The following is a 13,725-nucleotide window of genomic DNA, read 5'->3' as shown; positions in this document are numbered from 1 at the left end:
GCCTCCGCCTCCGCCCGCCCGGAAGGCCCCGCCGCGCGCAGCCGCCACGCGCCGCGCCGCTTCCCGCCCTTTCCTGAGGGGAGCCCCGGAGTGGGGAAGGCGGCCGGGGGTGGTGCGAGGGAACCGGGGATGGTGCGAGGGAACCGGGCCGGGGATGGTGCGAGGGAACCGGGGGTGGTGCGAGGGAACCGGGCCGGGGATGGTGCGAGGGAACCGGGGATGGTGCGAGGGAACCGGGGATGGTGCGAGGGAACCGGGGATGGTGCGAGGGAACCGGGCCGGGGTGGTGCGAGGGAACCGGGGATGGTGCGAGGGAACCGGGGATGGTGCTGAGGGAACCGGGGATGGTGCGAGGGAACCGGGCCGGGATGGTGCGAGGGAACCGGGGATGGTGCGAGGGAACCGGGCCGGGGTGGTGCGAGGGAACCGGGGGTGGTGCGAGGGAACCGGGGATGGTGCGAGGGAACCGGGCCGGGGATGGTGCGAGGGAACCGGGGATGGTGCGAGGGAACTGGGGATGGTGCGAGGGAACCGGGCCGGGATGGTGCGAGGGAACCGGGGATGGTGCGAGGGAACCGGGGATGGTGCGAGGGAACCGGGCCGGGGATGGTGCGAGGGAACCGGGGATGGTGCGAGGGAACCGGGCCGGGATGGTGCGAGGGAACCGGGGATGGTGCGAGGGAACCGGGGATGGTGCGAGGGAACCGGGCCGGGATGGTGCGAGGGAACCGGGGATGGTGCGAGGGAACCGGGGATGGTGCGAGGGAACCGGGCCGGGATGGTGCGAGGGAACCGGGCCGGGGATGGTGCGAGGGAACCGGGGATGGTGCGAGGGAACCGGGCCGGGATGGTGCGAGGGAACCGGGGATGGTGCGAGGGAACCGGGGATGGTGCAAGGGAACCGGGCCGGGGATGGTGCAAGGGAACCGGGCCGGGATGGTGCGAGGGAACCGGGCCGGGGATGGTGCGAGGGAACCGGGGATGGTGCGAGGGAACCGGGCCGGGATGGTGCGAGGGAACCGGGGGTGGTGCGAGGGAACCGGGGATGGTGCGAGGGAACCGGGGGTGGTGCGAGGGAACCGGGCCGGGATGGTGCGAGGGAACCGGGCCGGGGATGGTGCGAGGGAACCGGGGATGGTGCGAGGGAACCGGGCCGGGATGGGGTTCCCCGGTCTGAACGGGGGCCGTTGGAGGTGTGACCGGAGGGCAAACCGCGGGGCGGGATGTGGCCAGAGAGCGGGGCCAGGAGGGGGCACAGCAGGCAGGAATGGTGCCGCAGCGGGGCAGGAGAGACGGCTTCCACCGCAGCCGTGGGCCCCTCTGCGGCGCCGCTTCGCCGCCTGCTGTCGTTCGCAGGCGAACAAGTGCCCAGCTTCAAGGGTCACAGCCTTGAAGTGTCTCCCGTTGAGGTAAAGGACGTGCGGCTTGGGAAGGGTCTCCCAAGGAGTCGTTCTGCTCCATCGCTCCTCAGGGACCCATGAGCACAGCCGTGATCTCAGGGGGATTCTCGCTCTCCGCATTTACAGCTTGCCCAAAGTGCCTCAGGAGGTAACGTTACCAGCGGTTTGATCGGTGATGAAGCACTCAAATGTGGCTGCCTGTGTTGCTGAAGTGGTTTTCACGTGTCTCATGGGGCACTGCCCCACTCAGAGCAGGCTTTGTGCACCTGCCAGGCTAGCACCAGTCCTGAGCTCTGTGCGGTCCAGAATCGATGAGCAACAAGCCCTGTAGTTAGACTTACCCTGATGAAATTGATGCCACTGAGTGTCAACTGTCTATTTCTCATCATTTCAATGCACAGCCCATGCAGGTGTGGGTGACAGTGAAACTGACTTCATTGTGATACACAACAGGTACCCGCAGCAGCGGACGGCTCAGCCCCTGGGAAACCAGGCAGGAAGGAGCCGTTCACCCCCCTCGGCCGGGTCTGTGCTTTGTGGGTGTCTTCCTGCAGCACCAAGCAGTTAAACTGCCTCCCGGTGACCACGGGTTTTAACCCTGGGCTCCCATTCCAGTGGGGATTATTTTGAGGCTATTACATAAAACACAGATATCCCTGCTGCTATTCCTGAATGAGGTGCTGTGTTTATTGCAGAACACACCGCTTTCCTATCTGCGTCTAGATAACAGTGGGAGCAACAAGTATTTAGCACAGTAGGCTCTCATAACCACTTTTAGCTGTGCTTTCAGCTGCAAGAATGTCACAAAACTTGCTTTTCAGCCTTTTCTTGTGCTCAGAGCAGTCTGTGCAATTCATTCAAGTTCCTCCTGTGTGAGACTTGGGGAACTTTCTGACCGCAGGATTCACTCACCTTTGAGGCATGAGGTGGATTTTTATGAAGCGGTTGGTAAAAGCTCACTCTCCACCTTAGTTCTTCAAGTGCTTGTTAGGGATTGCAGTTGCTCCTGGTCAGCAGAGCTTTGGTGTGCTTAACTGCAAGCGAGAGATTCCCAGCGCAGTTAAGCACACTGAAAAACACCCCGGTGCTTTATTCTGCAAAGCTAAGGCCAACACTTCCTCTCTTTCAAGGCCATGAGGAAATTCCCCTGGACTTCTATGGAAGTAGGATGTGCCATCCCATCCCTGCCAGCTCTCCCTCTGCCTGGCAGCGGTTTTCCCAGGAACAGCCATCTGCTGCATGTAACGAAATAGTCTCTCTTAAAAGTCAACCTGTTCTGTAAGCAGACTCTCTACACTAAGGTCACACAACACTGAAGCTCCCAGCCAGCTTCTGAGCTCTGAGACAACGTGCACCACTTTAACGTCTTTTGTCTTATAGCACGGATGAAACCGCAGGCCTGGCCTGCTTGTAGAGCTTAAAGGAAGAGCACTTGGGTAAGTGCACGTCTGTGCTTTGAGAGGTCAGGTTGTTTCTGGTTTTCAGAGTACTTGTCTGCTTGTTCTCCTGCGTGCGGGTCGACTGTGTATTGTGGAAGAAAAATAAATGAAGAAGAGCAAGTTGCTTTATTCTTAATGCATTACATGATTGCAGTGATTTGTTTCGTGATTGCACGGGAAATAGGAGTTCTGATGTGCTTCTGCTAAAGTATGGTCGTTTTTGCTCAACTTGAGAGATTGTTGTTTCTAAACACACTGCCTTCAGAATTCTTCTGACTGTTTTGAAATGCGACGCTGGCACTATGTCCACTGAGCGTCAGGAGGACAAAACTTGTGTGAAAGCAAGCTTCTTGCTCTAAAGAATGTGTAAGTGATGCAAGGCATCCTGAAGTTCACTTCCTAAATCCATATTGCATGGCCTAAGCCTTATCAGGTAAGGATTTCCTCCGTTCCTGAGGAAAAACCTGGTTGCTTGGGATTCTTGGCTGCATGAATTGCTCATGCTGACAGTGTCAGATGCTTGGCAAGTGTTAAAAATAGATGAAGACAGATCAGTGTTAAGAGTGGTGCTGTGTTTTAATTACTCAATATTAAGGTCTTCATTAGATATGTGCAGAGCCAGTCAGTTCTTGCATTTAGTCAATGGTTTATAGCTGGGTGTTTTCTTTATGCCCTGGTGCTGTTTACAACAGGTAGCACACTAATAGAAAAGCTGTCAAAAAGCTTTGCATGTTGGCAAATGAAGAAACACAAAACATCCCAGAATATTTGGCAAGGATATGTTTTCCAGACATCTGCTTTTTGAACAGCAAAATTTCCCTGATGTGTTCCTTATCCAAACCTTGTTCATGCCATAGATGTGAGAATTGGGTTAGATAATGCGGTATTTTGGTACTTTCTGACATTACACACTCTTTGACAAGTAGCTGTTCTAGGATTATAGAAGAGTAATATTACAATTATTGTTGGTATTCCAGTATTAGGAGTTCCAGACAGAACTGCTGTGAGATACAGAAGCAAATAGGAAATGCAGTTGTAAATCCTCGTGTGGATGAGAGCTTGTTGTGGTTTAATCCAGCTGGCAACTGAGTACCACTTGCTACTCCTACTCCATCAAATGTTAGACTCTGTAGTAAGCAAACTGCTGGGTAAATACTTACTGTGTAGCCCTGTTGAACAGAGCTCACAGAGTTATCATTGAATTCTTGAATCCCAGTTTCTGTTGTCTTGGAGGCTTTGATAACAACATTTAAATACAGCACCTTTGGAAGTGGTTTTGTGGCTGTCTGGAGCAATCACTTGGGAAAGCTTGTCTGGGCTCGGAGTGGGGGAAAGTAGAATTTGGTTCCATCAGCACTTCTGGGTGCACAGAAGAGCGTCGCAGAAACACACCAGTGTTGATGAAACTTTTAAAGGAAAGCTTGTAGTAAAAGCCTGGATTTCTGTTAAAGAAAAGATGAGGAAGTGAAAAAATGTGCATGTTCCCAACTGGAAAAGCATCGTCAGGCTGAGAGTGGGGAGTGAGAACCCAGCCAGGCTGCAGCAGGACTCCCTTATATCCCATGTGCTTGTATGTTCTGTCTGTGCCAAAACCAGGGTAAGGCAGGAATAGCGTGTATGCAACACTCGTTCCAGCGGGATGCCAGCGTCAGGCACGGCATGGATCCTGACCCAGCCAGTGGGAAGCTCCTCCTAGTCCCACATTTCAGACACTGCCCCTTTTAGGTTTTCCTTGGGGTTGTGTGGTTAGTGGAGATTCCTTTCTGCTTTTGTTGTTGTTTCTGTTCTGCTTTTGCTGCTTTCTTTACTCAGCCTAATAACATACTGCTGGCCGTGCCAGCTTGCTTTCTGGTGGGATCTGTATGGTGTATGATATATGTATGATATGATATATGATATGTGTGGTATATGATGACTGTTTCCGTTCGTCACAAAGAAAAGTTTTGCCTCTGTTAGTGGCTTGGTTTGGAGCTTTTCCATGTTTCTCTTAAATGAAGTCTAATTATAGCCCCTAGCTTGCTTTGTGGTTAAGCCTGCCAATATAATAGCTCTATAAAGAGATGTATAAAGCCAAAGTTTAGTAGGATAATAATTGTTTTCCAGAAGGGCAAATACAGATCCCAAAGTTTGCCCTAATGGATTGGAGGTGACAGTAGGATTTGGGGAATTTGTTGCCTCAGACCAGCTATCTCAGAATAAAGAAGGAATCACATCAACAACCGCTCTGGTGACTTTCTAAAGATCAGTGTGACAAAAGAGTGTTAAAGAGTAGGTGAGCAGCCTGTATGATGCATGCACCCACGTCCTCCTCGTATCAGAGAATCAGTCCTGCTTTCTGTGTGTAGGTTTGGGGGAAGTCAATCCACAAGGGACCTGCCAGCGTGGGCAGCAGCAGATAAGTTACTACAGGCACAGTCTGTCATCTGAGGCTGTTACACATGTTATTTATGTAGCTATCCATTTTTCCTGTGTTTTCAGGTATCCCAGACCTAGTGTCAGCTTGGTATAAAGAGACCAGAATATTAGCTGATGGAAGGATATGTCTTAATATGAGCCAGGGGGATTATCAGTCTCATTCCTCCTGTGTGTTTAGCTAAGATAACCCTTTGTGCAGGCTCTTCTTGCCCACTCCTTTGTGCTGACGTGGGTGTGAAGCAGAACAGAGCCACGCAGGGGTATTTATGCTCTGATGTGGGACTTCAAAGCACTCACCCCAGACAATGCTTTGGTTGTCCGTGTGTTGTAATGCAGCACTATAGCAGGTTTAGGTGTGCCAGGCAGCACGTGAAGGTGAGAGTGGTTCCTGCCCCATGATAAGGAGAGAGACAACACATGGGTATGGACTGCAGGTCCCATGAGAGGAGGAGTGAATGCATCTGAAAGATAGGAATAAATCCTACTGGATGAGTCACGGGCTGAGCAGGACTGTGCAGAGAACAGAGACTGTGTGATGAATAGGTAGTAAATGAGAGAAAACAGCTTCAGAAAGGCACTTTTTCTGCTGCCTACAAAGGACAGGAACCCCACAGGAAGACGCAGATTCCCTCCCGGACTTGGAAATCACATCAGCTTTGTGTAGAACTAACTTCTGTGAGTGTAAACTGCTTACAAAGGAAGATTGCAATTCTGGTTGTAACTAAATAAAGTAGGAAAAAATGTGATGTAAGAGGAGAATTAAGGGCCATTTTCTCAATGTCATCAAATGTGTGTATTTCTGGCAGTTACAATTGGCATCTTTCTTACCATTACCTGCTCAGACCTGGTGGTGTTGATTTCTCCTGCATGGTTCTGCTTCCCTGCCCTCGTGTCCTTAGCTACTATCTGATTCAGCCACTGCCATCACTGGTTTCCAGAGCAAGACTTGAGACCAGCAGCCACAGCACCCTTCCACATCTAAATATTCTCTTGTCCTCTTTTCATCTCATGTACAAACCCAGTTTCGTAGGAATTGAGCTTGTTTTCAGGTTACAAGTCAGCTGATGACAAACTTCCACCTCATCTTTCATCTTTCCTCTGTCACAAGTGTTACTGAGGAGCTGAGATGGTTTTATCCAACACTTCTCTTTCTAATTTCTATCTAAATTCAGTAACTGAAATAACAGTTTTAGCTTAAATCTTCTGTTTTCTCCCCAGCTTTACAAAAACCTAAAAGTCTGTTTGGGGTGGAACCACAACATTTACTGCAGTGTTACCCCTGGAGCAGGGTTGTGCTTTCCTTGCCATTGCTGGAGCTGCAGTGCTCAGCAATCAAATCTAATTCTCGTATCAAGAAACCTGACAGCTCTTCCCCCTCAATGTCAACATGCAGGAGCCAAGCTCATGTCTGTACAGTACAATTGCTTTAGTGAAGGCTATTCATGAGGCAATCTGCATGCAAAACTCTTGCCAAGTCTCTTTTCAGCTGGGAAAATTGCCATGCTTTTAAAATAGCTTATCCCCTCCAAACAGAGGAGAGAGGCATCTGCTCTCCTGAAAAGCAGAGCTGAAAGCAGCTTTGAAAGAATGCAACAGGGAGCATTAGGCAGATACATATTTCAGGGATGGGTGAATGCTTGGGGGGTAGTTCCATGCACTGTAATGAAACTGAGGAGGAAAAGATTCATCTCTACTGCTCCATTTTTATTTCTTCTGTTAAATATTTATATTTCGTAGGGTTGAAATGGAAAACAAAACGTGATCAGAGAGCTGAAAAGCTGAACATAATGGGAGCTGATGCCTGTTTTCTTCAGGCAGCATCTAGATTGCAGTTCAAAGGCCTGCATGAAGCAACTGAATTGGCCCAGGGCCAGCTGACAGGTGTCTGCATCATTTAAACCCACTACAAATGTGCACTGATTGTCCTCTTCCTATGGGAAGCCCATCTTGTGATGGATTTGGAACCAGACTGCTTCTCAGGCTCAGAGGTACCTGCGCACCAGCTCTCTGCCCTGCCCTCCTGTGTGGGTAATCGCAGAACCACAGAGTGGTTTGGCTTGAAGGGACCTTTAAAGGTCACCGAGTCCAACCCGCTACAGTGAGCAGGGACATCTTCCACTAGATCAGGTTGCTCAGAGCCATGTCCAACCTGACCTTCAGTGTTGCCAGGGATGGGGCTTCTACCACCTCTCTGGGCAGCCTGTGCCAGAGCCTCACCCCCCTTATTGGAAACCATTTATTCTGCCTATTTGGTCTGAATCTACCTTGTTTTAGCTGAAAAATTTCAGCTCAGAAAGCATCTCTAGCCAAGTCCCTGGGACCAGGCTGGCTTGCACCACCAGCAGGCTGCTTTGTCGTCTTCTGTGTCTTCTGGCAGTGTGTGCAATATACCTTTGTAGCACATCATGTTTGCTCTTCACACCATCCTTTCCTGTCAGCCTCTACTTCATTGCATGCTGGACCTTTGCCCATTTATTCCAAAGCTGAGTTGACAAAGCATGTCAACAGCCTTCCCTCTGTCCCCTGTCTTACTTCTCGTAGCAAAGCTACTGAGCTCTCTCTTCCTCTCCTCTCCTCAGGCACACACATGCGTGTGTACGACGCACATATGTGTTACATGCTGGTCTGGTTACCCCATCTACTGTTGTTCATACTCCTTTGTGGGGGGGGGGTCAGTTTTGTTGCACACCCTGATATTGTCCTTTGTAAGTACCATTCCCATCAACCACCTTCTCTTCCAGCTTTTGCCTCCCAGGTAACTCTGTGGAAAAGGTGTCTGTGGGCGTTTGCCCAAAGGAGATGAAATTACACCTAGCTGCTTTGGGCTCTTCGCACCAGAGCAGATTCCAAGCAAGCCATGCAAGCCCCTTGCTATTTAGCCACCAAGGTCTAATCTGGCTCTCCCATTGCTTCTTGCTAGCTGCCTTTGATCAGTGCGTGCAGTGGCCTGTCACACGGAGCTGGGTGCTGACAGGTCCAGTGCCTGCTCTGCTGTGGCCCTGCGGAGAGCAGGAGCACTGCAGAGCACTTGGGAAAGGTTATGGTGTGAGCTTGCAGCCAGGAGAGAGACAGCAGCTAAAGAGGTCACAATGGGGAAAGCAGAGAGAAGAAAAAGGAGAATGAATAGAGGTCTTTCAATCAGCAGGATGGGAAGAAAGTTTTTCCTCCTGTTCTCCTTGTCACACCAGTTCTGAGAGTAAAAGTAGGTCACTTTTTCTTGCATCCTTCATGAGATCACAGTTACTGGAAGCTCAGTTCTGCTTCACTGCTTTCCCTGAGGAGAGGATCCAGGATGGTGGAATAGTCCTGCTGTCATTAGTGTGGGTGCTCTGTGGTGAAGAATGACCCAGAGTCCCTCTTGTGCTACACAGAAACACCTCAAGTCTCTTTGGATTGGGGAATGCTTAGGAAACATGTTTTATTTACAAGAGGAAAGAGATGATTCCATATCTCTTTGGAATCAGCTAATGGGAGGCTTCTGGCATCTTGCACCTTGGTTTGATGTGCATTCTCCATTGGCACACCAGGCTGCAACTGCACAGCTCTTTGAAAATAAGGCTCAAGTGAAACTACCCACCCTTATGTCATTGTCGTCTAACCACAGATGTTATAAACAACAAACCAAAGTGGAATAGAATTGCCTTAAACAGAAATACCCCTGTAAAACCTAACCAGAATGCTTGCTCCAGGTATTCCTACAAACACATCTGGGACTTTGTGTCCCTGTGATGCCAGGAGTAGCCTGCTGCTGCGCCAATGTGGCTACCAACATAGCAGCTACTTGCTAGGAGTCATGCCCAGTGAATATTCACACTGTGTGCAGGTTACTGTTTGCATTTAGACATGTCTAAGTAAGATGTGCTAAAGCCTATTTTGTGGTGCTATGTGTGTGTGCATTCGTGCTTAGGAATGCGTGCTTTCCAAGCACGGGTCACTCCAGACAGCTACAATGTGTTGCAGGAAGTGTCAGTGAGTAGATTGATGGGTTGTAGTTCCTGCTTTAATGTTTGACCGTGATTCTTAAATACCGAGTCTATATTCCCATGTTAGAAGGGTTTTAAACTGCAGGTTTCTCCTCTTTGCAGGTGCACAAAGCAGGGTCTACACTTTGAACAGGACCTGGACACAGTTTGACAGCAGAATGTCCTGCTCTGCAGCTTGGCTTGAGCTGGAATCACATACAGACCTCAAGACTTCCCTGGAGTTGGCTGGTGACCTAAATGACCATGTGGGGGACTTGAGGGTAAAATGAGCAGAAAGAGGAACATTTTGCACAACACAAGAGTTACCCCATTAGGGTGACCCCATGTTGATCCCACAGATTCTGACTCCTCAGAAATCAGAGGTGAAAAGCTCAGGAAAGCTGAAGTGTTGTCCCTCTTGAGAAACCCCACTGGCTTTCCTAACATGGAAGACAAGATGGATGTAAGAGATGTATTTAAACCCCAGGAAGACAGTTCCTGCCTAAGGGGTTTGTCAGAGAATGAGGATGGTCTCACTCATTTTATGGCCAGGGTCACTGCTGGAGAAGCAGAGGAATGCAGCAGCAGGGAGGTGGGTTCCTGCCCTGCAAATGTGATCACTTCTTACACAGACAACTGCTGCTGTCACAGGGAGGACTCTGTGTCTGCTCAGTCTCTGGCTGATGTCCACGCGGGTGATACCCCCTCTACACCTCTCCCCACTGATACCCCCATCTGTGAGCAGGCAGATGCTCCTCCCACAGGAGACCACAGGTACTGTGCCAAAGATGGCTCTGACAACCCTGCCACTGTTGGGGGGGGTTGTCCAGAGCAGATTCCAAGCGTATGTGATGACTTTGATGACGACCTGGAATATTTTGAATGTTCAGACGTGCTGACAGTGCAGGAGGATGAAATCTGGAAAAAGAAACTACAATTCTTATTAGAAAGTGATGATGAAGATGACTTAAAGCTGAGCAAGGATTGTGATGGGTGTGCTTACTTCCTCGGTGAAATGCCTTGCCTGATTCAAGTGTCAGATGACACTACGCCTATGGATACCACCATTGGCTTCTGTGGTCATCACTCAAAACTCAAAGGAGTAAATGTAAGGAGAGACCCCTCTACGTCCAGCCAGTCAACTCTGCAGCCAGAGATGACTCTCACTGTTGGGCACCACCGGGACAGCAGTTCCAGCCTGCAGGACAAAGAGAAAAGTAATGTGCCTGAAGCATCCGCAGCCATTGGAAATGACCATCCCAGGGCTGAAGAAGGAAATAATGGAAGTAGCCCCTCAGCTGCAGGATTCCCAAGGGACACATCAAAGCACAAGGATAATGTACCTGCTGAGACAGACTCTGCTGGTGGCAGAGGTGCTGCTCTGACAAAGCAGGCTCCAGACACCACGATGGCAGAAAGCACGGACAAGGACTTGCTGGGGGCAAGCTCCTTGCTGCTGGAGGAGGAGGGAGGAGCCGTGCCAGAAGAAAACCCCAGGCGTGCTGTGTGCACCTTGACAGAGAGTCTGCGGATAAACCTCTTCAAGTTCCTGAACCCCAAAGAGCTCTGCAGATACGTAACTGCTATAGGACAGTCTCTGCAGGCTGCAGCGGAGGTCAGGGAATCCAGTGCTCTGGGTCAAGAAGGTGTCACTGCACCAGGGAGACCTGGGGAGGCAGAAAGCTCCCAGATGCAGCCTGGTGTGTGTCCTGCAGAAGAGGGGGAAAGGAAAAGGACTTGGGGCCTGTCTGAGCACAACCAAATGCCAGCTGAAACCGACCCACCCAGGGTAAGTACAGTGTTTCTCATTGAATAGAAAGAGCTGCTCTGCTGATTTAAATGCACTTTATTCCTGTTTGTCACAAAATCATGGGAAATGGGAATTACTGTGAAAGACACTATTCATGTACTCCTGAATGACAGCTCTGGCTGGGAGGAAATCTGGTGTTGAAAAAGGCCCAAATAAACCATAAGCTGTTCTAATTATAGAGTGAGACAGATAATAGTGAGAGGCACTAATGGGACTGTGGACAGCTGGGCAGGGAAACGTGAAACCCAGGCTGCTGCCCAGGTCTTACCAGAGCAATGTTGTCTTCAACCTACAGAGTTCCTCAAATACCTCTTGTGAGCACAGAGTCTTTTGAGTCACTTTCATCTCAGTTTGTACTCAAAGAATAGGATTGTGCTACAACAGATCAGCAGGGCTCTGCTGAGGGTCTGACATGGGGGAGAGTTTAGTCCAGAGAGGTCCTGTTACAAAGGTGGATGGAGCTTTGCTTTAAAATCAAACAATATAAGAGCCAAATACTCCAGCTGAAGTGTAAAATCCAGTTAAACATGAAACCCCAACATGGTGCTCTCCATGTTTCATGCTATTGGTAGGAAATCAGCATGGTTATACAGACTCATACAATGTGCCAACAGTTTTCCTAAGTGGGGAGAACTGGCTCATGCTTTTGTGTCTCGTAGTAAAGACTTGAGATACATAAATGTGGATGTATGGGTATTAAATCATGAATAATCTCTCACTGACTTTACTGATTGGAAGGTTTGTGGCTGATTGTACAGGAAACAAAACATCTATGACAAAGAAACACAAATCAAATAGGAAAGCAGTATCTGTGTGCGCAAAAGGGCTGGAGGTGAGCACGAGCCAAACCTCTGGTTCTACATTTATGAATGAAGATGGAATTTAGGTGTAGGTTCAAAATCAGGTGGTGTTGAAAATGAGGCAAAAGCATCCTGTGTGGAATCTGCTCTTTCTAGCACAGGAAAAGCACGGCCAGCTTCTCAGAGCTCCCACGTCATAAGCCAGGAGCTCCTCAGCAATCCGTTTGGGTAACCTAAGACAGGCAAGAACAAAATGTACCTCCCGTTGCTGCACAGAGGTTTATGTGGGCTGTGGTGTGAGCTGGAGCCCAGCACTGGAGCCCCCTCTGCCAGGAGCAGGGTGGGGGATTCACACAAACCACAGTGACTGCTTTTGGGTTTCCCTCTGCATGTGGTGAGCAGGTCTGCTGAGGGTGCACCACAGCACTCAGTGCCCAGGGATTTACACTTCCCCTTGGAGCCAAGCTGCCTCCGACTGGAACAACCTTTGCAAGTGCTGGACTGGGTGACTTCTGCTGCCATTAGCTGGTGGAGGTGGGAGGCTCCTGGCTCCTCTCCTGGGCTCCTGGTGAAACTCTGTATGTACCTAATGCTTCAAAGCAGTTTAATTAATGATAGTTCCTCAAAGCCAACTGTGCCAGTGGTATGGTGTGATATTACATCCCATGAGGAGAGCCAGGAAGCTGCCAGTCTGAGGTGTGTCATTCAAGAGCTGGGCTATAGTGGTCAGTTCAGAAGGTACTGGTGTCAGTCCCGAATTCCAGAGCCCATGCCTATGGCCTGTTGAATGCCAGTGATGCTGGTGAGGTGCTCCTGGAACCAGCAGGTTCAGAGGGGCCCCAGGCCTGAAGCAACATACTCATGCTGATACCCAGAAGAATGGCACATGGGGCATTTTTCTTCCTGCTAATGAGCTTTACTCTTCATCCTGCTGTTATCTGGATGTCACTCGTGTCATAAGATGTGAGACAGAATTGGTTTGGCCTTCCTGGCATAAACCGGTGTCACTTTCAGGTTATTTTAGCTGTTACTGTACCCAAGGAGAGAAGCAGACAGGCAGAAAGACATGGGAAGAGGGTGGAAAGGTAAGAGGGAAGGAGGGAGCTGGGTCAGTGACAAAGGAAAAGCAAAAGGAAATTATTTGAAAGGGTGTCACAGCAGTTACAGCTGGTTAACTCTGCCCATGAGGAGTTAGCTTGAAACCTAGGGAATGAAACCCATTGAAATCCAGCCTGAGTCTTTCTAATGTCTCAGGGTTTTCCACTTCACTGCTAAGTTTTACCCTGTATAAACCCCTTCAGTAGTTCTTGTGTGCAGAATAACTCGCTGTAAGTGGTTCGCATGCTTCATTTCTGAGTATTATATTCATACCATGTGCCACAGATCTCACAAGAGAGTCTGAGAGGCTACAGCTCATCCTTTCTAACAGGCTGGAGGGGTTGGTGGCAGGTAACATCTTGTTTGGTCACCTGGGTTGTAGTTGGCTCCAGCCTTTCCTGGGAGCCACACAAATCCATCATCTGTACCACTTCAGAGCTGTGCTGTGAGCCCATTGCTCTGTGTTGCTGTCAAAGGCAGAGGCCTCTTTCTGTCCTTTGAAATCCTATATTCTTTCTTAACATCCTCTTTTTCTGCCTCTCCAGCAGGAATAGCAGGATGCTGGCAGGATGTCAGTGAGCATCTGCAGTAAAAGCTGCAGCTCATGTCTTTTGTTCCACCTAAAGCACTAGGAATACCTGCAGGTATTGAGTTCTTTAGCAGTAAAGGCAGATGAGCCATTTAAACCAGAGTGTTATTTTAGGAGAGAGAAATATTTCCCTTGAAACTCTCCTTCAGAATCACGTGTTTGTCTAATGAAACCCTCCCAGATACGGCACTAAAGGTATGTTCAGGCTCTTG

The 13,725-nt window shown here is 49.6% G+C and overlaps 1 protein-coding gene across 2 annotated transcripts in view; it reads left to right on the top strand.

Annotated features, from left to right (window-relative positions):
* Window positions 1–2,454: 2,454 nt before the first annotated feature.
* Window positions 2,455–13,725, top strand: part of ALPK2 (alpha kinase 2) — a 42,929-nt gene continuing 31,658 nt past the window's right edge. The window contains exons 1-2 of one of the 2 annotated variants that reach the window (XM_062629333.1): window positions 2,455–2,836; window positions 9,340–11,005. In XM_062629333.1, coding sequence (XP_062485317.1) covers window positions 9,662–11,005 — 1,344 coding nt within the window. In that variant the 5' untranslated portion in view covers window positions 2,455–2,836; window positions 9,340–9,661. The remainder of the gene's footprint in view (window positions 2,837–9,339; window positions 11,006–13,725) is intronic. The other variant, XM_062629332.1, reaches the window with a different exon arrangement.

The sequence above is a fragment of the Pezoporus occidentalis genome, unplaced genomic scaffold (assembly GCF_034315485.1).
Source record: "Pezoporus occidentalis ecotype Australia unplaced genomic scaffold, CSIRO_AGI_Poc_V1 ctg330, whole genome shotgun sequence".
Classification (NCBI taxonomy): Eukaryota; Metazoa; Chordata; class Aves; order Psittaciformes; family Psittacidae; genus Pezoporus; species Pezoporus occidentalis.
Note: the sequence above shows the minus strand (reverse complement) of the source record. Positions and strands in the feature narration are given on the sequence as shown.